We start from the raw sequence: 26,224 nt of genomic DNA, 5'->3' as shown, positions 1-26,224 counted from the left end.
CTGGAAATTCTTTATATACCTTATTTTTACAATTTCCTCTGAGTAGGAAAACCTACTTCAACTGGGTTTTAGATATTGATAAGCTGAAATGTAGGAAGGTAAAGAGATTTGCCAGTGGTGACTACTTAAGCAGTACCAGGACCAAAATAAAGTTCAGAAGACCTGTCTTCTAGCCTCCTGCTCTGAATGTTCAAGATACCTTTCTGTAGGGAAGAGAGAGAGGGTGCTGGTTTTAAGGAGGCAACTATACCAATGGACTTGGGAATGTAGCAAATTCTAATCCCTACCTTTTGATTGTAGTAAAACTGAATAATGATTGACTAAACTCAGTCATCATGAAATTTGATTAAGCCTGCTTTTATTATTGCTGTTTGGAAATCATTATGGAGGCATACATGTTCCTGGACATCATAAGATTTATATCATAAAGTCAGTCTTTGATTTTCCTTAAAACAGTCTGAATACCTGAAGGGATTTAACAATGATAATATGTGGTGTCTATTAAGATTCCTCTTAGTGACATTATTACATATTATGTGGTTTACCAGAGATCAGAAATTTGGATAGTCATCTTTCTCTTATTAGCTTCTTTGAAAGAAACTAACATGTAATTGTTTGACTTAGAGAAAAAGCACTTCACATTTGATGGATGTGTGAATGAATGAGTGGATGAGTTTTACCACAGTTTACCATGGTGTCTCTCCCATCCCTCTTGAAGCTTCAGCTCCAGTTCAATGCCACAAAATCTTGACTGTCCTCAGCGGTAAAGGTGATGGTCTGGAATGGCACTGAATCAAACACAGACCATCCAGAAACTTCCCTTTAGCTTCCCATTTTTACCAGAACTGCGTAACTAGATTGAAGATTGAAACATGTAAGCCTTGCTTTTCCCCCTTCCTGCCTTTCTCCTGACAGGAAGTAAGAATAAGCAGTGCAATAGGCCCAAGGCCAAAGACAGACTTGAGGGAGCCTGATTCATTGCCAGACAGGTCGCCCACCTCAGAATAACTAAGAGCTGACAAGAGGCAGTGCCAAACTGCCAGTCCTATAGAGTCTGCAGAGGACCCAACAGGAGAAATAGTGAAGAAAGAAAAGAATTGTATAGTGGGGAGAACGTGTTGTTGGGGCAGCAGGTCCGACTCCTGGTGTTAATTTCACCACCAAGTCTTGTGAGTTCTTCTGACATTTTCATGTGCTTTTTCCCCCTTTCCTGAAAAATGACCCCTGTTTCCAACTTACCTCCTACGGATGGATGTTAATGTGATATTAGGTAAACAGATCTTTGGGCCTTTTGAAACTAGGGAGGTGGAAATTATCACAAAGATGGAAATGACTGACTATAGGAGGCTACAAGCCACCTCTAAGGCATTTCTGTGCGTTGAATGGTTTACAAACCTAACGCCCTGGCAGGTCCAGGCCCTGGATCTCTGAGCCTCCTACCCTGTTCTCCTCCCTTCCGTCTGGATCCCCACCTCCATCAACAGATTCCAGTTATCATCAGCCTCACCAAGTCACCAAGATATCAGTTTCAAGTCATCATTAGTCACTAACTGCCATGATGTAGCAGCTAGTTCTTAGAAATGACATAATCCAGAAAAGAAAAAATAGTAGACTGAGACTGGAGTGGGTTTTGAAGCTCATGTTAGACACTCACAATGTGATTCTTATAATTCTTTTCAGGGGAAGCAAAGTGTCTGAACTAGATGGGGATTATTCTGGAATTCTCTACCATTGCCCTAAAGGGCAGGCTTTGCCTTCATTCTGTTGTGCACCTCTCCTACAGAGGGTCTTTCATTAAGCATTATGGGAAATAATTAGATCTGAGTTTTACACCCCCTAATGTTCACAGGCTCTGAAGGTAATAGATGAATGTATGACTACCTAGAATTGAGAGGTATTTAGGCATACAATTTCCTTCAAACATATGCATCAAGATTCTCCCATCAATATTTTTGACTTTTCGCTTCCTCTCACCTCTGAGTCTTTACTCCATATGCCTTTCTCCATATCTGGAAGCCCTGCCTACTGTTCACCATCCAATAAAGCTCCAGTCCTCCTTTATGATTTTTCCTTTTCCAAATCCATCTGCACCATTCATTCCAACATCCCCTCTTATCCCTGTTGTGGGTGTTCTATGTATTCAGCACACATCTGCTATCTACTCCAACTGGTATTTTTAGATCAAATAATCAACAAGCTGATTAAGCAATCAAAAGGCTCATTTGGGGTTGCTATCAGAATCACACCAAATATAGTGGCAAGAGAGCCTGGGTTCCTGAGTGTCACTGTGGCTGGTTTGTCTCTGTCTTAAAACACTGTTCTTTCCTGCCTTACCAGTATTAAATGCCAAAAAGGAGTCAACTGACGTGACCAGGTCTACATTTCTTTTCTGTTGCTCCAGGATTCTTCTACAGCCAGATGATTCCTTACAGATCCTGGCACCAGTGGAAGCTGATGTGGGTTTCTACACTTGCAATGCCACAAATGCCTTGGGATATGACTCTGTCTCCATTGCCGTCACATTAGCAGGTAACATGAAAATCCTGTGTAGTTTGACTCACTGCTGTGCCGTTATTGAGTAGATACCTACAGTGTGCCAAGCCGGCCCAGGAACACATCCATAAATGAGATTTAGACACTGCCTTCAGAAAGGTTATAAGCTATAGTTATAATTAAATGGAGATGAAGTATAATATGAGGTATAATGAATGAATGAATGAATGAGTGAGTGAATGAAATAAGTGCTGTAAATGATAACCTAAGGGTGTGCAAGGACATTTCATCCCATCTGGGAGATGTCAGAGTCAGAATGAATGGACTTTGATAAGTATAGGTGGGTGACATATTCCAGAAAGAAAGAACAACATAAGCAAAGGAGTTGTGTACTAGTAAATAACATGTTAGGGAACATGATCCATGACCTGTCATTTCTCCTTGTTACACCTGTTGCAAAGAACACTTCAAGACTCATGGGTAGTTGGAATTCTGTGGTCATGGTTTAAAGCAGGAGTGTTTTTCTCTCCGATTCTGTTTTATTTAAACCTCTTGCTGTACTGCACCTGCCAACACTTTCCCCTTATCCATAAAGGTCAGGCAAAACATTCTACACATGTGATGTAAGAACATTGCAATGCAGAACATGATGTCTCCCAAGGTTGTAGTCTTGTCATCATGTACTTTATAAAACCTCATTTACATAGGACACAAATCCTTGCCTGTGAAACTGAAAGAGACCTTAGACACCAACTGTACCAGTGCCCTCATTTCTTAGAGGCCAGGTAAGCTGAGGTCATGCAACCACTCAGCTGGTTGTAGAGATAAGAAGGGAATGAGGCCTCCTAACTCCCAGCTCATTGTTCCCTATCCACCTATCCTACCAAAGGAGGATCTTTTTTCTCAGATCTGGGCCAGGCAGTCTTTTTGGCAGTATGTTGCATGTGTTTGTATTTATTCTTTTCAGTTGCTGCTCCCGTCAGATGATTCAGTAGATGCTAGAAAAGCCAACATCACCCCACACTGACCTCATCGGTCCATGCTGGGATTATGTTGTCACACTGTTCTCCAGTCACACATGCTACTCCCTTGCATATCTGTTTAGCAACAGCATTTCTGCCCCCATGACCTAAGGCTGATCAGAAAAGGGACCTTTAGCAGGAGGCTTTCCAGGGAAGATGAAAGTCAGCAGTGAATAAGGCAAGCTGAGGGGCCCAGGGGTAGATTAAAGACTGATAATTTTAATGCCTATTTTGTGTGTGTGAATAGAACACTTGCTTTTCTCCTAATGTATTCCAGCTACAATCTTTATTCCCCTCTTTATACAGAGTCCAGATGCACAGCACCAATCTCCTAAAATCTCTTCTGCCTTCCACACTCCAGCCTGCCGTAGCAAGGGCACTGCTGACATGCTTCCAATTGTTGGCAAAGAGTGGCTGTTACGGAACTAACTCTCTTGTTTATATTTATCCTGATACGGTTCAGCTCCGTCACAGACTAAATACCCTTTGTTCACCTGAATTTAATACGATTAATGGAAACCTGTCTGGAATTAAGTAAGGCAATTGTAACATCAGACTTGTCTTCAACTCTTTGGAGAAGAGCTATTGGAGGCTGCCAAAGTGTTCAAAGCCAGAAAAGAGAGAGCAGCAAAAGAGGCACTAGGGAATGGAAGGAAAGGGTTTGGCCTATGAATTTGATCACAAACACCAAACCTAGGACTGTGCCCTTGTACTTCGGTGGTGGGGTTTGTTCAGGTGTGCTCACGAATCCAATAGTCCCGCTAAAAATTAAGGCTCAAAATGTGCATATGTTGCCTTAAGATTGTATTTGTGTCTTTACCTGGAATTATCTGCTACAGCTGTGCCAATGTCAACACATAGTATTAAGTGGCACACCAGCTACCGTTATAAGCACATCCTCTGCCAAGTACTGGGGAACAATGAGCAATAAATAAGGCCTGAGTTTTGTGCTCCATAATGCTTACAGACTAGTAAAGGCAATAGATGTATACAGGACTACCTAGAATCGAGAGATAATTATAATTTCCTTCAAATGTATGCAAGATCCTATGTAGCAGCATATAAAATACCACCCAAATATACACTAAATTTAAGGGGGAAATGGATGTCAAGCATTTCTAAATTTGATTACCAATTATACTGCTCATCTTGAACAAAGTATGCAACCTCACTGAGTTTTCATTCTCATCTGTAAAAATGAAATTAATAATATTTTATGGGATTTTGTGAATTAAATAAGATTGTGCATGTGAAAAAGCACCTAGCCCAATGCCAGGCACATAGTTCACACTTGATAAATGTTTCCTTTCTCTAGCTCTTCTAAAATGAAATACCTCCTGAAAGCAATTCTAAAATGTGTAAAACAGTCCAAGTTTGCTTCTACATATTTTTCATTATAAGTCTTCATATTGAAACTCTGTGTACAGACTTAGGAACTGATTCAGCTCACTTGCAATTAAATCTTCATGGTAAGGGGCACCTGGGTGGCTTGGTCAGATAAGCCTCCGACTTCAGCTTAGGTCATGATCTCACAGTTTGTGGGTGCAAGCCCTGTGTTGGGCTCTGTGCTGACAGCTCAGAGCCTGGAGCCTGCTTCAGATTGTGTGTCTCCATTGCTTTCTTTTCCCCTCCTCCACTCGAACTCTGTCTCTCTCTTTCTCTCTCTCTCTCTTTAAAATAAATATTTAAAAAATTTTGTTTAAATTTTCATGGTAAATCTCAGTGCTTATGCACATCTAAAAACATGGCAGGTTTTGTGTGTGTGTGTGTGTGTGTGTGTGTTCCTTGACTTCAGTATGAATGTTAGACCAAAAGGGAAAAACATCTTTTTGAGACTCAAGATACTCAGGTGTGTCCACGATTTTGAACTTTGGTCTGGCCAGTGTTCCTGAGTTGACCAGAAATGGGGAAATTTGTTCATAGTAATTCACAAGAGCAAACAGAGCCTGACAGTTAAGCTTGAGGGCTCTGTAGCCTCATGGTCTGGACTGGAATCCTGGCTCTGTTGCTTCCTGGCTATGTACCCTTGAGCAGCTTCTTTACTCTCTCTGACTTGGCCTCTTCGTTTGTAAATGGTGATTAAACTAGCACATGATTCAGTGGGGTTTTGCGAAGATTAAATACATTCATTCATATAAAATGCTGATAATTGTGCCTGGAATATAGCAAGCACTCAATATTTGTTAGCTATTATTATTGTGAGGATAACACATAAAACAAAAGCCAAGTTGTTTTTTTACAGTAGGGAAGACTCCTTCTCAGAGACTGGAATGCTCACAAACGTTCTGTAGAGCACCTTGCTCTCAATGTCTCAATGCCAGCTGGGGAAGTTGAATTAGCCATCTGGAAAGGGCCGGCCTTCCTGGATTCAGAGGAAGGGAGACAGCTTGTGGTAAGGAATATTTCACATGGGCCACAGGAAAGGGGGCCTGATGAGCTCTCCTTGGCTCACAACCAGACCTCTTCCATTGAGTTGCCCCATCCTCTATAGGGAGTGTGCCCCATTTCTGCTTCTCAGATTCATTTTTGGTCCATTGCTACTCTCTACACAATTTTTCTTTAAACACAATTCAGCTTCAGACATGCTATTACAGCCAAATCTTCCTCCTTCTGCCTTATTCTGTCCTATAAAATATTTTCTTCAGTATCCTTTTGCTTTTCTTCAAACCCATCCATTATGTGCTGACTTATCTTTGAGTCTCAGAGATTTGAGAGTACTTTGCTTCTCAGTATGGAGATAGCCTCCTGTCAACCTCCCTGGTTCAGAATGGAAGCCCACAGCCATGTAAACACAGGGGCACAAAATTCCTTTCTGTCCTAAAGTGACTTAATTGGATACATGTTTCACTGCTCAGAATGTAGATGACAGTAGCATACGGTGGATGGGAGAGTAATAGGAGGTAGGGAGGAGTATAAGATTATCCCCAAAATGTCACATACCTAACTCTTTGAAGTATTTATTACTTTACATGAGGTATAGACAGTTCTGGGTAAAAGGAGAGTTTCTGGTGTGCACAGAGATGGGCACAAAGATTGGAGAACCCTCTTGACTAGTCAGATTCAACACTCAGCCAGGTTGCTCAGAAACCAAGCTGAATGGTAAAGCAGGGTTTTGAAGGAAAGCAGTAGTTTCCTGGCAAATTGCTTCAGTCTGGATCAGTGGAGTTTAGCTCTACTTACCAATGCAGATGAGTCCTGTCCAGGTGTAAACCATGGATGAGGTCATAGCCATGAGGGAAACGTGTTTGGTTGTCATTGATTTTATAAGATCACAAAAGAGATACTGTAAGGCCTGTCTGACATCATCACTGGAAAATGGGAAGAAGGTGAGGGATGAGCTTATCTTTCATTGAAAGGAGAGAACACAGATGAGCTCATCTGAAGTTTTCACAGGAAGAGAGAGACAGAAAATATTTCTCCTTTCCTGGCATGCTTTTCTGCTTTTTGATGAGTTGAATAGCTGACACATACTGTGTCTAATAAAGAGATCACAGAAAAGAAAAAGGAAAATAAAAAGGCAGTTGTCCTTGAAATTCTTCTTTCTCTGCCCCCTCCCCATCATGATTTAGTAGCTGCAATAAAAGATGAGCAGTTTTGTAAGGTTTTATAATGTAAGTCATTTTAAATTGGCATTTCTGAATTTTTTTTAGCCAGCAATTCTGTTAACCAGAGAAGGGCTTTTCTTTACAGATGGCTAGAGAGGGTTTCGTCACCAGTGGCAAAAACAAAGGGAGGTTTTCTCCAGTGCTCTGGATCGGAGGGAAAGGTAGACAAGTTTGGCTATGTTCCAGATGGTGCTCTGGACCACAGGGTATTGGCCATTGACTAATCCAAGCTGCCATCAAGGGATTTTATTATCTGACATAATCCTGAGTAATCAGCATCCTTAAGTTTTGTTCTGTATGCACAGATGTGTAGCCTGCCCACTACAGAGCACTAGTCTTTACAGAACTTAGATAAAATGGGCATGAATTTAGCAGGAGAATCCAACTAACCTGCTCTGCTTTTCAGTAGACTAAAGGAAATGAAGTACACACAATCCTGGGGCCCCTGGGTGGCTCAGTCAGTTAAGTGTCAACTCTTGATTTCAGCTCAGTTCATAATTTCACAGTTCATGAGCTGGAGCCCTGCATTGGGCTCCACACTGACAGCACAGAACCTGCTTGGGATTCTCTCTGTCCTCTCTACCCCTCCCCTGCTCACGTGCTCTCTCAAAATAAACAAACATAAAAAGTACAAATGATCCAAACTAGCCTGTCTCAAATTCTGAAAAAGCAATGCCCACATCTGTCCGAAGGAATGAGGGAAGGATGGGTGGTTGGACAGATAGCAGGATATAGCATAGCCTGGGTTAGTTGTTTCTGAGAAACACTGCAGCATCACATGGTTGTACTAGATGTGGGGTCACTTGTCTAGGATTCTGCAGTGGAACATGCAGAAAAAGCGAGGACAGCACCACTTGCTGCCTTAGTCTTCCAATAAATCATAGACTCCACCTGAATCATTAGAAGAGGTAAATGACACACTAACAATGGCAAAAAATATCTTTAGGAAATGGTATTGAAAACAAGAGAGTAGAAGGAAGCCACACAGCCTGGGAATGTTCTGAAAAGGAGTCTGAGCCCTGACCACCACCTTAGGCCCTACAATGTTTATACTAAAGGCACACCAACTAAACAGGATAGCAAGGTCAAAGAAATCCCAATTCCTCTCATTTTTGGTGCCAAATAATTAATAGTCACAATGTTCCTGAATCATCACAAATAGATTAAATTGGGTTAAAACTATTTTTTCAGCTTTATCAAGGTATAATTTATATCACCCATTGTCAATGTGCAATCCAGTGATTTTTTTTTAGCAAATTTTTTTTACTTTTTTTTTTAAACATTTATTCATTTTTGAGAGACAGAGAAAAAACGTGAGCAGGGGAGGGACAGAGAGAATGGGAGAAACAGAATTTGAAGCAGGCTCCAGGCTCTGAGCTGTCAGCACAGAGCCAATACAGGGCTTGAACCCCCAAGCCATGAGATAATGACCTGAGCCAAAGTCAGAGCCTTAACCGACTGAGCCACCCAGGCGCCCCATTTTTAGCAAATTTTTAAGTTGTGTAACCATCACTCTGATCCAAGGTTATTGTTTTTTTAAAAAATATTATTTAAATTATTAAATTATTTAAAATTTTTAAAAATGATCCACATACTACACAATTCAGCCATTGACAGTATATAATTCAATGGCTTTTAGTACCTTAAGTTGTACATCCATCACCTTGCTCAAGTTTAGAGCATTTTCATTATACTGAAAATAAAATCCATACCCTTTAACTATCACTCCCTAGTCCCCCCATTTCCTCTAGCTCTAAGCAAGCACTGATGTATGTGTCCATCGATGTACCTATTCTGGGAATTTCATATCAATGGATCACACAATACATGGTCATTTGTTACTTTCACTTAGCATAACGTTTTCAAACGTCATCCACATTGTAACACATATGCTAAATTTTTTATGGTGGAATACTGTTCCATTGTATGAATATACCACATTTTATTCATCAGTTGATGGATATTTGGGTTGTTTTTACTTTTTGTATGTTGTGAATAATGCTGTGTGAACATTCACATGCAGTGTGGAATTATGTTTTCCTTTCTCTTGGGAGTAGATACCTAAAAGTGGGATAGCTGGTTTATGTGCCACATTTGGATTTAACTTTTTAAGAAATTACCAACTGTGTTCCAAAGTGGCCGAACCATTTTGCATTTCCACCAGCAATGCATGAGAGTTTCAGTTTCTCCACATCCTCGCCAATGCTTGTTATTGTCCATTCTTTTTATTATAACCATGCTCATGAATGAGAATATTTCATTGTGATTTTAATTTCTATTTCTCTCATAATTAATGATGTCAAGTATCTTTTTTGTGCTTACTAGTCATTTATATACCTTCTTTGTTGTAGTGATAACTTTGTCAAAACAACACAAATATATTATCTTACAGTTCTTTGGTCAAAGTCTAGTACAGTCTCACAAGGTAAAATCAAGATGTCAACAGGCTGCATTCATTTCTGAAAGCTCTAGGGGAGATTGTTTTTTGTTTTTTGCTCATTTAGATCGTTGGCAATACTTAATTCCTTGCTACCTAGGACTGTGGTTTCTGTTTTGTTACTGGCTATGAACAGGGTGCCATTCCCAGATTCTGGAAGCTACTGCATTGCTTGGCATCTGGCCCTCTTCATCCATCTTCAAAACTAGAAATGGTGGACTGAGCCCTTCTCATGATGCCTCTCTCTGACACACTTCTCCCTCTTCTGATTTTAAGAGCTCATATGATAGACTGAGCCCACCTAAATACTCTAGAATAATTTCCCTATTTTAAAGTCAGCTGGTTAGCAACCTTAGTTTCCTTTTGCCACACAACATAACATGGACATCAATTCCAAGGATTAGGATGCAGACATCTTTGGGGGGTGGGGGGCATTATTCTGCCTAGCATACCCTGTCTGAAAGGCATAGTTCATTTTCATCTAACTGTTGACATAGAAAAATGCATATAGATGGACCTTCTAATTTTTCCAGATAAGCCAAACCAAAACAGACACAGATCTCCATTTTTAACTAAGCTCAACTAATTCAAACTTAAAAAAAAAAATTATTTTGAGGCTAAACATGTCTGTGCTGTGAACATAGCCTGGAGTTTACCAGTACTGTCTGGTTTCTGTATTTTGTTTTCTGTATTCTCTGATCACATGTTACACCACATTTCCCAGTGTTGTCAGAGTATTATGCAAAGCATAATAATTTATTAGATTACACTAACTAAAACCATGTAGCAATTTGGATGAAAGAGAAGCATTTATTTTTTGCTATTACAAAAAAAGGAAACTATTGTAATAATGGAATAAATAGGATTCTAGGCAAAGTATTTGCCTCATTTCAAAATTTAGAAACAGATTTAGAACTATAAATCTGTGTCCTTATTATAAACAGAGGGGTTTTAAACAGATGCACACGTGAGTCTCTTGAAGACCTAAGACTCCTATGAATTTCTTACATGCAAATCAAGAACAGCAGTCCCCACTCCACCACCACTACCAGCTATAAACTCCCCGTACCTGAAATCCTAGCATTTACAAATTTATTCCTTTCTTTGGAAAACCAGAAGACTAGATAGCAAAGAAGTACAGCTTTTGCAGTGATGTCTTAGAAAAATAATAGGTGAGAGGAAAGTTTTCCAAAGGACCAGTGATGAGAAAGGGGACAGGGTAAGCAGAGTGGACTGAAAGATCAGATGCCAATCAGGAGGCAGGAGATGGAAGAGGAGGAGACCCCACATGAGAGACAGCAGGACAGGAAGGAGTTAAAAACTCCTGAGCTATAAAATGTGAAAGGTATTTGGAAGGAGAACCAGACTAAGGGGAAAAAAATCATGCTTTTCAGTATAACTATTATCTGTAACAAAGCAACTCTTGTTGAAATTGCCAGGTAGCCAGATCCTGAAAAGTTTCTGGCCGGCACGGGATGGTAACTGGTAATAGTCAGTATCCATCATTACTAATTTCAGATGTCTAAGATGTTGGTATTTATAAGGGCTTTTATGAGATCGCACTGATCGTGGTTAACTGTATTTAACTCATGAGTCTCAAATTCTTCAACCGGGAATTCTCACTTCAGAGAGCTTTTGCAGATTTACCTCCAGTGGCCCGTGTGAGAAACTGGTGATACTTACAGAAGTGAGCATTTCTTATGGCATTGTTTGGATAGTCTCATTTATTACAAGACATCATCCATTGATTAAATCTGGGCTGAATACAGTTTGCTTTGTTTTAGATATTGAAAGTATGTGACATTTGTAACACCTCATTGCTGAATAATCTTTTCATTAGTGGGTGTCACTACCTTCTTCACCTTTCTCCTGAATTGAGATTTGGGGCCACTGGCTATCACAGCTGGCTTCCTGAACTGTACTGCAGGGGTCCCTGGCAAGTCAGCCTAGCATACACAGTCTCATTTCTCTGCAAGTAGATGCTTTCTGGGGTCTCCAACAAGACCAATCCTGGGGTGACTTTTAAGCTCTCTGTGTCTGTCCAGATGCTGATGGCAGTTTCGGGAGAATCCATCGTATTTAAATTTCTTCTTTTTGTAATTATCCTGAAACCTTCACAGTTTTTCAAAATTGAAACAGTTGAGTTCCTTCTCACTAACAGATTTGATCCTTCTCTTTTTTCTTGTTCATTTCCTCTTTATTTTCTTTAAACTTGCTTCTTAATTTACCAGAAGTTCCCAACACCGTCGCAGCATTTCCTCCCATTTTGCAGATCTGATGCTGATAATCGCTAACATTTATTCAAACCTCATACTGTGCTAAGGAATCCTTCTAACAGCTTTACATACATTAATGTGTCTATTCTTCTCTGCAGTCATAGAAGTAGAAAACCAAGGTACAAAGAGATTAAATAACTTGCCTAAGGTCACTCTTCAGTGATGGAGTCCAGACACCTGATGTGTGGGCTGCCCCTTCTCGTGCCCATGCCCACTGTAGACATCACTAGTTTATCATGCCTTTTTTTTTTTTTTTTTGCTGCTCAGTCCTCATGCACGTTACCCAGAGTCCATACCTGAATGGTACCCTAGGAGGACTCTGCCAATCGCTAGTTCAGGCTTCAGAATCTCAAACCTATGTGCCGTTGACACATCCGTACTGGAGCTCTCAGGTAGTCTCTAAACCCACTGCCCGCAGTTCCCATTTCTGTCACTGCCCTGTACCACAGTCATCTTCAACATGTCCCATTCTGCCTGGGAATGAACGCACATGCACATTTCCCAGCATAGATTGCCTCCAGCTACACAGTAAGAACCTCAAGTCTTTGAAGTATGATTCACTTTTGATGGCTCACAATAGTAAAGAACCATTTTCAAATGATGTTTGTGACTCATAAGGTTAGGAGAATTGAAAGAAGGACCCATTTGATTCATTCAATGAGTTAACAGATATTCACTAAGCCTGGATTAATTAGCCCTTGCTAACTACTGTGACAAAAAAAATGCAAATATATGATGGCTAAATATGATAGACTGTTTCTTGTTCACATAAAGTCTGAAATAAATCATTGCTCAGGATGGATTTCGAAGGTAGGGCCAAGAAGTGGTATTCTTGCATTCCATCAGCTAGAACTTGGTACCTTGCTCACACCTAACTGCAAAGAGGCTGAGAAGTGACCTAGCTGTGTGACTGAGAAGAAGAAAGGAGTTGGTTAGTAGTAAATCTGCCTCAGCCAGAGCTTCTAAAATGGAAGGCATCATGCTGTTAAAAACAAAGTTCCTATTAGCAGAGGCCTGGACTTGGGCCCTGAGAAAAAGTTACTCACAATGCTCTCTGTTCTTGGCTGCACTCAAAAAACAAACCTTCCATCTCCTCTGGCTCCTCTCTCAATCACCTTTATACTGGGCCAAAGATATTTTTCAGGCACATATGTTCAGATTTTTTCCCATTGGGTTTTGATTTTACCCAGAGCCACACATGCGGGAAAGAGGCATGAGCCAGAACCTAGGCTACACCCAGGAATGTATTTCTGAGCATTTGCTCCTGGGGCTGCTCATTTATCCATACCTGTCTCTCCATTGCTCATCCTTCAGGGTAAGGACAGTGCCTGGGTGGCCGAACTCCTCTGCTGTAGAGGCATCACAAGGTAGCACACCATTGGATACCGACACACGGGTTTAGCTGTGCCTCACGTTCACCCTGTGACAAGGGCTGCCCTTGCTTATCGCTAGTGAGGCTCTATCTCCCCTCTTCCACATGACTTCTAACAGGAACCATAATCCAAAAGCTAAAGGGTATGAGATCTGAACTGAGCAAAAACGATTCCCTTCATGCTGCTGTTTCTAGGTCTGACTCTCTCGGATGGGCTTGATTCCTCATATTAGACCCAGTAAATGGAAACACTTGCCTTTGTTTCCATTTCTTTGTTTCTCTTAGGCATGTATAACTAGGCTTAATCTCCTTCTCTCTCGCTCTTAGTCAGCTGTAAGAGAAATGCATAGATTAAAGGAAAGCCTAATCTATAAACCCTATCGGTTTACATTAGTGAGTGTGAATTTACTCTGCTGGCTGATGCTGACTTAAAGAAGGGAAGAGCTGCCAGCAGCATGTGCCCACCAGCCTGACAGCCCAGGTACCCCTCACACTGCAGAGGCCCTGCCGTCAAGGCCCAAGTCCCGTGGGACGTTTCTGTTTTGCCTACTGTGAAAGCCATTCTGAGTACAGCATGCCGTGACTTTTGTTTTTGAGCATCGTCTTAGCACAAACATTTAATTTATCATTTCACTCCCTCTGTGCATCTCTAGTCTTTTTTTTCGTCTTAATTAACTTCCATAATTAAAAGTCATACTCAGGGGCGCCTGGGTGGCTCAGTCAGTTGAGTGTCCGACTTCGGCTCAGGTCATGATCTTGCAGTTTGTGAGGTCGAGCCCTGTGTCGGGCTCTGTGCTGACAGCTTAGAGCCTGGAGCGTGCTTCGGATTCTGTGTCTCCCTCTCTCTACCCCTTCCCCTCTCATGCTCTGTCTCTCTCTGTCTCTCAAAGATAAATAAACATTAAAAAAATTTTTTTTCAAGTCAAACTCATTAACGTGAATATAATCAGACACAAACCTAGGCATGGCATCACTTAGTAGCACTCACTTATTAAGTCATCATCCAGATGATCTAGAATAGGTTCATGTTGTTGCTGCTGGTGGTGCTGTTGTTGTTGTTGTTAGCTGACCATTAAAATCAAGGTCCAACTTGAAATTTTCAAATAGGAACTAGCAAAGGTCTCTTAAAAGAAATCTTTCCAACTCCCCAGAATCAGAGAAATCAGTTACAGAAAAACCAGAAGAGTGTATTTGTTGATTTTCAAACCTGGCTGTGTATCAGAATTACCTATGAACTTGTTGAAAATGGAGATTATAGCTTCCATTCCAGGACAGAAAACTTTATCAGAAGTCTGAACTCTGTCACTGGCAAAGCTTCTCCTGTATACTGGAATGGCATGGTTATGCACATCGGATGAATCTGTTTCCTTGGGAACCACGGTGGAGTAAATCAAAGGGGACCTAAAACCATCTCACGGTTGCCTTACTCTTGGGGTAGGGAGAAACTTTGTGTCCCAAGTCAAAGTCGTTGCCCTGTGTGCTGGTTTTAAACCACCTAAGATTCAAATTTAGCAGGTCTGGAATGGGACTCAGTAATATATACAAGCTTTTTCTAATAGATGTAAGAGGTTGATAAACATTATTTTCAGGGGCACCTGGGTGTCTCAGTTGGTTAACCATCTGACTCTTAATTTTAGCTCAGGTCATGATCTCATAGTTCATGGGTTTGAGCCCCATGTGGAGCTCTGTGCTGACAGTGCGGAGGCTGCTTGGGATTCTCTCTCTCTCCTTCTCTGTCTGCCTCTCCCCTGCTCAAGCTCGCTCTCTCTCTCTCTCAAAATAAATTGATAAACATTAAAAAGAAAAAAAAATAGAAACAGTATTTTATAATTACAAATACTTGGGTAACGTGATTTGTCTTAACAATGGATCATGAAGGGGCGCCTGGGTGGCGCAGTCGGTTAAGCGTCTGACTTCAGCCAGGTCACGATCTCGCGGTCCGTGAGTTCGAGCCTCGCGTCAGGCTCTGGGCTGATGGCTCAGAGCCTAGAGCCTGTTTCCGATTCTGTGTCTCCCTCTCTCTCTGCCCCTCCCCCGTTCATGCTCTGTCTCTCTCTGTCCCCAAAATAAATAAACATTGAAAAAAAAAATTAAAAAAAAAAAAACAACAATGGATCATGAAGGTAGTGAGAAATGTACAAGTAGCCTCTGCAAATGAGAGCACCTCTAGTGACAGGACAAAAGGCCAGTACTTTTGAGCAAAAACTCAATATAATTAATTAAGGGCTGGATTTAATTCAGTGACATTTGAATTTTATAGCTATACACTTGCAGCTATAAAAAAAACTTTATTATTAAAATTCCTATAGGAAAAATAACTTAGTAATTGTGAGCCTGAAACTCTCTGGTCCCTTACCTACTTTTCTCCATTGGCACAGTTGTTTTTATTGCACAGTGAGGCAATTTGTATTATAGCAGGAAGATTATGTTTTTAATAAGTACCCAGGGAGTTCTGAGACAGCCAGTCCACAGACAAGGATTGGAGATTCCGTATAACAAGCACCAGACTTTAGGTCAAAAATCTAGGTTACCCCTACTACCTGCTGCTCTGTGGTCTTGGGCAATCCGTGAAGCCTCTCTGAACCTCAATTCTTTGATTACATAAAACAAGTACTTTACCTGCCTCGGGGTTGTTATGAAAGCAAAAACAAATTCAGAATACACATAGCATACGAAACGCACACATATATTCATTTACTAGATATCGATTGAGGACCTACCAATATGCCCGGATTAGGCAGTAGGAATAAAGAAGAGAACAAGAGTGATGTGATCCCTGCTTTTATGGAGGTTACTTGGTGAGGGATGGGGACAGAGAATACACAAATAAATGATAAATTCGGATATTTCTTTGCTTATGAAGTTGGTGGTAAGAGACATAATGACTGGCCAGGGATAAAGGAATGCCTGATTTAGATGGGGTGGTTAGGAAAGGTCCCAGTAGGAGATATTATTTGCACCTGAGGAACAACTGGAGAAGACAGCCATGCAGAAGTCTGTACCTAGAGGCTGTCAGGAAAAGGGAAGAGCCCTGGTACATGAGCCGATGTTTCAGGAAGAGAAAGGAGGTCAGTGTGGCCAGAGCAGTGATTGATGGGGAGTGTGGCTCCAGTGAGGTAGGAGAGGTTGACAGTTGGGCCTGAACCCATAGAGGACACGGTTGGTTGTGAAAAGGAGTTTCAAATTTTGTTCTACGCGCACTGATAAAGCACTGGATAATTTAAACTGAAGAGTTAGATAATCGGATTCATGTTTGAGAAAGATCACTGTAGCTGTCACAAGAAGAGACTATAGTGACAGGTGGAAGTGAGATCAGTTAGGCTGTGCTGCAGTCCAACCAGAGAAGGTGACAACATTAGATTATAGCGACAGAGGGGCGGGTTAGACTTAAGGTATATTTGGAGTTAGAGCAGGGAGCTTTCTGCAGGTAGGGAGGTAAGGAAAATACGCTGGGATTTATTCACTGTCATTCCAGATTATTCCTCTATTATCACCCTGTGTTATTCTTGGAAACCATCATAGTTCAAAGTCACTCATCTCCACTTCAGGTCTTACACAGTCTCGTATATATGGAGTACATACAGGTGAGATAAGGAAAAAGACCCCTAAACAGTCAAAATAAGGATGGAAAGCCTATGCACGTATTCAGACCTTACTCAAGCTTCTGCCTTGGAACATAGTTTTAATGAGCTTAACAACCTATACCTAGAGCACAGTTAAAAGGGAAGAGGAGAAGAAAGAGGACAGCTTGTAACAGGAGGCTGTGTGACAGTGCAGGCAGGAATGATGGATAAATAGATGAGGGAGAAAACATAAACTATAAAAAGCAAGTTAAATGGCATTGTTGAGTTAGGGGTTTCTTCACAGTTAATGAAGGTACAGAAGAGGGAACAACCTTGTAGTGTCCTGCCTATAAAATGGTTAAAACAAAACTAAATCCATTTGGCTTACAAAGAAGTAAGCTTAGGGTACATAAAAAAATTATTTCATGTGGACCCTTATTTCCCCGAGGTGCTTAATAAATGGTTCTTTTAATTGTATCTTGTGGCCGTGTACACAAAGTGCTGGATTTTTAGCCTCAGCTGATAAAGACCCATTAAAATGTCACGTACACAGAACCTCTACTTGCGGGAAGGTGGCGCACATGCACTTGTCCCCATTCTTCTTGTTAAATACAATTAAAATCCATGGCGACTGTACATAAAACAAACTGAAGACTCAAAGGTGGAGAGGAAAAAGCAGACTGGCTAGAGACCTCGGGGACTGTGGTACTACACAGTTGTTACCTCCTTGGGTTCTCTTTTTGCCTCCTCACTCCCAAACTCAGAGCTGAAGAAGCCAGCCATCCGCAGATGCAATGGGAACACGAAAAAAATGCCTCAACCGAAGACCTCTCTCTCTAGCCAGAGGACCGGGAAAGGGGTGGCTTAACCAGACAGAAAACTTTTGGGAAGCTCTACTTCAAAACAAAAAACCATGGTTCATTGCCACCCACACCAGCAAAGGCTGAGTGGGGAACCTAGACTTCACCTCATCTGATGTGAAGTGATTGTTGCTCAGTACCCCCATGGATGTGGTGTCAGAAAAGACAGATTTCATCCCCACAGGGCGAAAAGCAGGGTAGAAAGCACATTGGGAACCTGGAATTCTACCCTCACCTTGTGACACCTTCTTTACCCTTTACTCTGGGGTGGTGTTACAGAAGGCCTCTTGGAGAGTCAGGACTTTCACCTACTACCCAACAGCACTAAGGCCCCTCCCACAGTGGAGCCAGTAGAGACCACGTGGGGAGCCAGAAGTCCCACCACTGCTCTGCTCGGCAGAGGAGTCCCCCATTTGAGTGACAAAGGAGGCAGCTGGAGAATCTGGACCTCTATTTCCATTGGGTAGTAATAAGGTGGCCCTTCCCTGCTCCCCCACCTTAGTGGTTGCAGAGAAAGCCAACTAAAACAGTAGGCTTAAATAAGATCCAGATTTGCATAATGTAATATGAAAATGTCCAAGTATCAATTAAAAATCACTCGTCATACCCCAAACCCACTATCACCACTCTTACTCTGCATTCTTATTCAGTTCTAGCATTCTTACTCAGAGCTGGAAGCTCTATCCAGTGAAATAATGCAAGAAAAGGAAATGAAAGGCATACAGATCAGAAAGGAAGAAATAACACTATTTGCAGACAAAATGATCACCTACTTAGAAAATTATAAGAAATCCACCCACAACAAGTCCTGGAACTAACATGTAAGTTTAACAAGGTTACAGTATATACAAAAATCAGCAGTATATCTATGTACTGTCAGTGAACAGTGAAATTGAAAATACAATGTAATTTACCATCCCTCAAAAAAAATCAAAATAATTAGGCATAAATCTAACAAAATGTATATAGAACGTGTGTGTCAGAAACCATAAAACACTGATGGAAGAAGTTAAAAGAGATCTAAATAAATAGAGATACAGTGTTCGTGTATTCGAAGATTCAACATAGAATGTCAATTCTCCCCAGGTTGATGCAGTAGTTTAACGTAAATACTGTCACAATACCAGTAAGAGAAAGTTTGCAAACCACGTATCTGCCAGAGGACTAATATCTAGAATGTAAAGAACTTGCAAAACTCAACAGAAAATAATATTCCAGTTAGACACTGCTCAAATGACACGAAGAGACATTTTACCAAAGGGGATATAAAGACAGCAAGAAAGCATGTGAAAAAATATTCAACATCAGTAGCATCAGGGAAATGGGAACTCAAACCACAATGAGATATCACTGCACACCTATCAGAATGGCTAAAATTAAAACCAATGGCAACACCAAATGCTGGCAAGGATGGAGGGAAACTGGATCACTCATACGTTACCAATGGGAATGTGAAATGATATAGCCACTCTGGAAAACAGTTCAGCAGTTTCTTTAAAAACTAAACATGCAACTACCGTATGCCCTAGCAATGGCACTCCTGGGCATTTATCCCAGATGAATGAAGACTTATGTTCACACAAAGACTTGTACAGAAATATTTATAGCAGCTTTATTTAAATAGACACATCAGGAAACAACCCAGATGTCCTTCAACAAGTGACGCAAGCACACAACCCTGGTACCATTAGAGACCCCATATAATCTCCAAAGAATTATTCTGAGTGGAAAAAAATTTTTTTTTAATTACAGTACTATAGAATTCCATTCTTATAACGTTCTTGAAATGACAAAATTTTAGAAATGGAAAAGAGATTAAGAGTTACCAAAGGATTAAGGCAGGGCTGGGGCAGCATTTGGGCTCCTTTAGTGATGGGAATGTTCTTTTAGCTTAACTTATCAATGTCAATGTCCTAGTTATGATACTATAGTTTTATAAGATGTTACTGTTGGGGGAATCTAGGTAAAGAGTACACAAGATTGTGTTATCTCTTACAACTGCATGTGAATGTATAATTATCTCAAAGTAAAAAAACTGATTGAAAACAAGAGGCCCTTGGGGCACCTGGGTGGCTCAGTCAGTTAAGCCTCTGACTTTTGACTTTGGCTCAGGTCATGATCTCATAATTCGTGCGATCATGCCCCACATCAGGCTCTGTGCTGACAATGCAGAGTCTACTTGGGATTCTCTCTCTGCCCCTCCCCTACTTGTGCACACGCTGTCTTTCTCTCTCTCAAAATAAATAAATAAACATTTTTTTAAGGCATAAAAAATAATAAGCCTTTAAAATAGAATATATACTATCATTTATTAATTTAACGATAAAATGCACAAATCACAAATCATCCCAGCTTGTTAGATACTATTCTCCATCTTCAGATTCTTCAATCTTTGTTCTTTTTCTGACAGTTCTATGGTGGGCGAGCAGGTGGGTGGATGGCTGCTATATTGTGCAGTTACAATTTTTTCAAAGGAAAACGTGGTTAGTGGGAAAAGCCTGGGTATGCTAGTTATTCATTGTGGGTCATCCCATGTTTCAAGTGAATGACCCAAGCCCATAGCCACCATTTAGTAAAATCTCACATTCCTTCCCACTTTCAGGAAAGCCACTAGTGAAGACATCACGAGTGACTGTGATCAACACTGAGGAGCCTGCAATCACAGCTGATGTAGGAAGCACCATCAAAACAGTGCCAGGAGTGAATGTGACCATTAACTGCCAAGTTGCAGGTGAGAAATGTATTCATGTGTTAGTTCATCTGTTCAAAAATTAATGGAGCCTTGTGCTAGGTCAGGGGATACAAAGATAAATACAGATTCTATTCTTAGGGACTCAGGGCTAGTAGGAAAGCTAAGGAAAGAACCTCAGTCACCCTGAAAATGGAAAAGGCTACAGAGTTTAGAGGAGGAAAGATGAATTCTGGCTGGGATGAGGTGGTTTCTTATTTCAGCCTTGCACACTGATAGAATGTGAACATGCAAAGATGGGGGCAAAGAGTGTTCCAAGTGAACAAAAGATTTTGAAAAATTCATGGAAGTAAGAAAGCCCCAAGATAGAAGCAAACAGTGTATGGTTGGTCTGGCTGGAGCCCAGAGTACAGAAATGGTGTGGAGGGGCTTAAACTTTAGGAAGGTGGGTTGTAACTATGCCATGGGAGACCTTAAATGCTTGGCCAAGGAGTTCAGAAAAAGGTGGGTGGAAAGTGACATTAAGGAGCCATACTTCCAGAAGACGAAGCCAACAGCAGTACATAAAATGGATTGAAGATAGGAAATACTGGAACAGAGAGGCCCATTAAGAAGCTGTCATAGTAGTTGGGGCACCTGGCTGGCTCAGTCAATAGAGCATGTGACTCTATTTCAAGGCTGTGAGTTCGAGCCCCACGTTGCGTGGAGAGATTACTTAAAAATAAAATCTTAAAAAAAAAAATGCTGTCAGAGTAGTTTAGAGAAGAGGTAATGGGGGCCTGAACTCAGGGCACTGGTGATAGAAAGGTAAAGGGTAGAGGAACATGAGAGAGATGGCAGAGGTAAGACCAGCAGGAATCTGGAGCTTACTCTCATCAAAAGTGGGTAGGAGTCATTGATGAAAACATCCGGTGCTGTTAGTGGTGATACAGGAATTGCCCTCCAGTTGGCCTTGCAAACCCAGAGGCCTATAGGGAACAGAAAGTCAGAGGAAAGTGGAGGAGTGGTAGACAGTAGGGGGTGGTAGTATGCTCTTTGTAAAGATACTTACCTCCGATTAAAAAACAACAGGGGTGCCTGTGGCTCAGTCGGTTAAGTGTCCAACTCTTAATTTTGGCTCAGGTCATGATCTCATGGTTTAGAAGTTCAAGCCCCTCATTGGGCTCTGCACTGACAGTGTGGAGCCTGCTTTGGATTCTCTCTCTCCCTCTCTCCCTGCCCCTCCCCTGCTCGCTCGCTCGCTCTCTCTCTCTCTCTCTCTCTCAATAAATAAACCTACAAAAAAAAAAAAAATCCTACAAAACCCAGATGCTGATCCTCCCTTCCTGTGGACCACTACTTGGTGACATCTACCCTAAGGGTTTTCACTGCCACAATGCAGAGAAATGCATTGTACCGGGACCTAGCTACAGTCCCCTGCTTGTTGTCCTCAGTGGCTGTAGCCTGCTGTGGCACACCCAAACCCAGGTTACCCAGTCATGCTCAGTGTGCACAGTGGACAGGCATTGGCACCCTGTTCTGGGGCTTTCTCGATCTCCAATCTCTACCCCATTACCAGAGGCTTTACCTCCACTTAGGATTTATGAGCCAAATAGCCCATTTTCATTTTTTTAATATAATTTATTGACAAATTGGTTTCCATACAACAACTGACCTCCTCAATGCCCATCACCCACTTTCCCCTCTCCCCTACCCCCCATCAACCGTCAGTTTGTTCTCAGTATCCAAGAGTTTCTTACGGTTTGCCTCCCTCCCTCTCTGTAACTTTTTTTTTCCCTTCTCCTCCCCCCATGGTCTTTTTTTTTTTTTTTCAACGTTTATTTATTTTTGGGACAGAGAGAGACAGAGCATGAATGGGGGAGGGGCAGAGAGAGAGGGAGCACAGAATCGGAAACAGGCTCCAGGCTCTGAGCCATCAGCCCAGAGCCCAACGTGGGGCTCAAACTCACGGACCGTGAGATCGTGACCTGGCTGAAGTCCGACGCTTAACCGACTGCGCCACCCAGGTGCCCCTACCCATGGTCTTCTTTTAAGTTTCTCAAGATCCACCTATGAGTGAAAACATACGGTATCTGTCTTTCTCTGCCTGACTTATTTCACTTAGCATAATACCTTCCAGTCCCATCCATGTTGCTGCAAATGGCCAGATTTCATTCTTTCTCATTGCCAAGTAGTATTCCATTATATATATAAACCACATCTTCTTTATCCATTTATCAGTTGATGGACATTTAGGCTCTTCCCATAATTTGGCTAGTGTTGAAAGTGCTGCTATATAACTCTCAACAATAGCCAAATTATGGAAAGAGCCTAAATGTCCATCAACTGATGAACGGAGAAAGAAATTGTGATTTACTACACTATGGAGTACTACGTGGCAATGAGAAAGAATGAAATATGGCCCTTTGTAGCAACATGGATGGAACTGGAGAGTGTTATGCTAAGTGAAATAAGCCATACAGAGAAAGACCGATACCATATGTTTTCACTCTTGTGTGGATCCTGAGACACTTAACAGAAACCCATGGGGGAGGGGAAGGAAAAAAAAAAAAAGAGGTTAGAGAGGGACGGAGCCAAAGCATAAGAGACTCTTAAAAACTGAGAACAAACTGAGGGTTGATGGGGGGTGGGAGGGAGGGGAGGATGGGTGATGGGTATTGAGGAGGGCATCTTTTGGGATGAGCACTGGGTGTTGTATGGAAACCAATTTGACAATAAATTTCATATATTGAAAAAAAAAGTGCTGCTATATAAACACTGGGGTACAAGTGCCCCTATGCATCAGCACTCCTGTATCCCTTGGGTAAATTCCTAGCAGTGCTATTATTGGGTCACAGGGTAGATCTGTTTTTAATATTTTGAGGAACCTCCACAGTTTTCCAGAGCGGCTACACCAGTTTGCATTCCCACCAACAGTGCAAGAGCAGATAACCCATTTTCAAATAGGTAGGAGGAAGATCTTACTCTAAGGCATTTTGTTTCCAAACAATGGCCAGGCTGGTTTTCTCTGAAATATTCTGGTAGCTCCAGGAAATCAGAAATATAAATCTCTGTCATCCTACATTAGCTTCGTTTTGTAAAGCTTCCCTTGGCCTGCATGTCCAACCTCATCAGCGAAACCTTCCACAGCCACACCCCTTCAGATCCTGTAGTCCCAGATGAAGAGTCAGATAAAACCTCTGACAGGGCTGCCCTTCGTGCAGGGACTGCTGGTGCAGGTAAGGCCTTCTGTGCAGAACCATCATTCCTCACCTGGTCACTGCGAACACATGCCTCAGCGACAGAGCACTGACCGGAGATAAAATGGACCATGCCGGCTCTCTTCTTGATGGGTGAGGTTGGTAGGAGTAGAAGAGTGGGGATCAAGGACAGCGCAACAAGGAAGTGGGCACTTAAAGGCGACTGAGAGAACCAGAATCCGGACAAGGAAGTATTCACCACGGGGAACCGGGGGCACTGAAACCAGCTTTGGCCAATTCTTCCATGCCACCTGGTGCCCTGTCTCCCTGACTACATCCAGAGACTCACTCTTGGTGACCTTATCATGAGATCTCAGGTCTTGCCCAGTTTTTGCCTGGCTGGGCACATTACAGTCTTTATTTTTATTTTTATTCATAGAACCATTTGTGTTAATCGTGGTTAACCAAAATGAACCTGTGTATCTCTGTCATTATGCCTTTTGTTAAATGAGTTATTTATTCAGAGTGGTGGGAAAAAGGCTACTTTTGATTACACAGTTGGTCTGTGAATTTGCTGGACAAAGAAATTACCCTTGAGCTGAGTCTCCGGTCAAAAGTGTTGTGACACTCAAGGGCATTAGGAATGACTTTTACTTTACTAATACAGTGGCTCTGTGGCTTTCTTAGGGTATAATTTATTGGCTATTTTATAGTCTGTATTCAGAATATGACATAATTTATGTAGATTAACTTCTGTCCTTACATGTTAGAGTTGTTAGCCATTTCTCATTAAATAACTTTTTGTACATATATGCGTTCAATTTGTAAGATGCAGCCTCACAAATTCTTCCCAACGCTTAAACATAAAAAATATTAAGCAGTGAGTATGATGAGCATTCTTCTTGAAAAGTGATCCAAACCACTGTACTACTCACACACTTTTTCTCTATTTGAGTTCAAAAAACTTGGCAGGAGATAAAGGGTTAGGGGAGGAGGGAATGTTTCAGTCATTTGGGACTAGCATGTACAAAGGTCCTGAGGTAGAAAGAACAGGCTTCTTCTAAAGGAGTAGAATATGGCTGGTGTGGCTCTAGTACAGAGAGCAGAGAAGAAAGTAGCACGACATGTGGCTGGAGGGTGGGGGGCAGCAGGCAGGGGCTAGCTCTTACATGCTCTCATAGATTATGGTACAATTTGGGATTTTATCCTAAGAGCAAAGGAGGCTTTGGAAGAGCTTAATGGGTAAAATCGTCAGGACTAGTGATAGAGAAATAAACAGTTGAGGAATCAGTGATGGGCAGGATATTCATTAGGATAGTCCAGACTCTGATAAGAAGTAGACCCCCAAATGTATAACAGGTCAAACACAATAGAAGCTTATCGTTGTTTAGCTAAGAGTCCAAAGAGTGGCTGCCCCACACAGTCATTCAGGGTCATGGGATGCTGGCGGCTCTGTTATTTTCAACATATGCCTTCCAAAGTGTCCCCAGGGGTTATCTCTAACCTGTCAACCAGAACAGGGGAAAACCAAAACGTGGAAGGTGGTTGAGAAGGCTTTTGAGGGCCACACCTAGAACCAGCACGCATTGGCACTTCTCACAGTGCCTCTTTGCCACGTGGTCACTCACCGCTACAAAGGATATTGAACAGTGTAGCCTAGAGGGGTACCCAGGAAAAAGAAGAAAACAGGTTTTATGAACAGCTGTCAGTGTCTGCCACCGTCAGTGTGGAGAAGTGTGGAAGGCTGAAAACCTCCTTTCCAGACTTCAGCAGTTCTTTAGAATAATTGCCAAGGCTGCCATTTAAGTTACTGTATCCTTTCCTTTTCTTGCACCAAGCCATCGAAGAAGCTTCTAAAGTGCATCATGTCAAGGAGCACCTTGCAATGGACACCCCATCTCGAGATGCTGACAGGCTGCCAAGGAGCAAGCAGCGTTCCAAATGTAACAAGTGGTTAGCAAGAATATCCTGTCTGGGATTTTAAAAAGTATTGTGGCATCACCCTACCTAGCAGCTCTGTGAAGATTAAAGGCACTAATCCTTATAATCCTATCAGGTTACAACCCATTATCACCACATTTATTGATCCTTTCAAGCCACAGGCAGGGCACTGTTTTGTTGATAAGATATGCCACGGAGGAGAAAAAGTAAAAGCAGAGTTTTTTCCCTCCCCTGTTTTAGACAGAAATCATACCAAGGGAGTCCAGAGTGTGGAGCCTGTCCAAGTAACTTGTCAACAACATAGCTTTGGATTTTGCTCTGTGGTGGAGTATATTTTCTGTCATTTTTTAGACATTTCTTTCAGTAAAATGTGTGGTCACATCACAACAGCCTAGGGAAAAAAAAAAAAATCTCCCGCAACCTGACCAGCTTCTCAACAAAAGCCAGCACACATGGGTTCTAGAAACCCCTCCTAACAATAACCTGGGTGTTATAGTTATAGCAGAAAGGTTAACTCTCAAAGTAGAAAGTAAGGATTTGACAGGGCAGAGACAATAGTGTAGCAATTCTGATCTTCTTTAAAGAGGCAGTAGGGTATGTTGGAAGACAGATGGGGATCTGTGGCATTGAATGTAGGAGTTTGGATCTCCACCCTGCCATTTGTACGTCACTGATTGGGGTGAGTAGGTCATGGGGTGAGGAGTAGGAAGGGACAGGGGCTCTGTCCCCTTGTAATCATTCAGGGATCCAAACTCTCATCACTTTAGGCAGATTTCTTAATCTCTTT

General features: G+C 41.7%; 1 protein-coding gene across 3 annotated transcripts in view; it reads left to right on the top strand.

Annotated features, from left to right (window-relative positions):
* Positions 1-26,224, top strand: part of ADAMTSL1 (ADAMTS like 1) — an 888,150-nt gene that overhangs the window by 783,676 nt on the left and 78,250 nt on the right. For all 3 annotated transcript variants that reach the window (XM_047830980.1, XM_047830979.1, XM_047830981.1), the window contains 2 exons: positions 2,402-2,529; positions 20,231-20,359. In XM_047830980.1, coding sequence (XP_047686936.1) covers positions 2,402-2,529; positions 20,231-20,359 — 257 coding nt within the window. The remainder of the gene's footprint in view (positions 1-2,401; positions 2,530-20,230; positions 20,360-26,224) is intronic.

Source organism: Prionailurus viverrinus, chromosome D4, assembly GCF_022837055.1.
Source record: "Prionailurus viverrinus isolate Anna chromosome D4, UM_Priviv_1.0, whole genome shotgun sequence".
NCBI classification, from domain to species: domain Eukaryota; kingdom Metazoa; phylum Chordata; class Mammalia; order Carnivora; family Felidae; genus Prionailurus; species Prionailurus viverrinus.
This window is presented reverse-complemented; position numbering and strand designations above follow the sequence as displayed.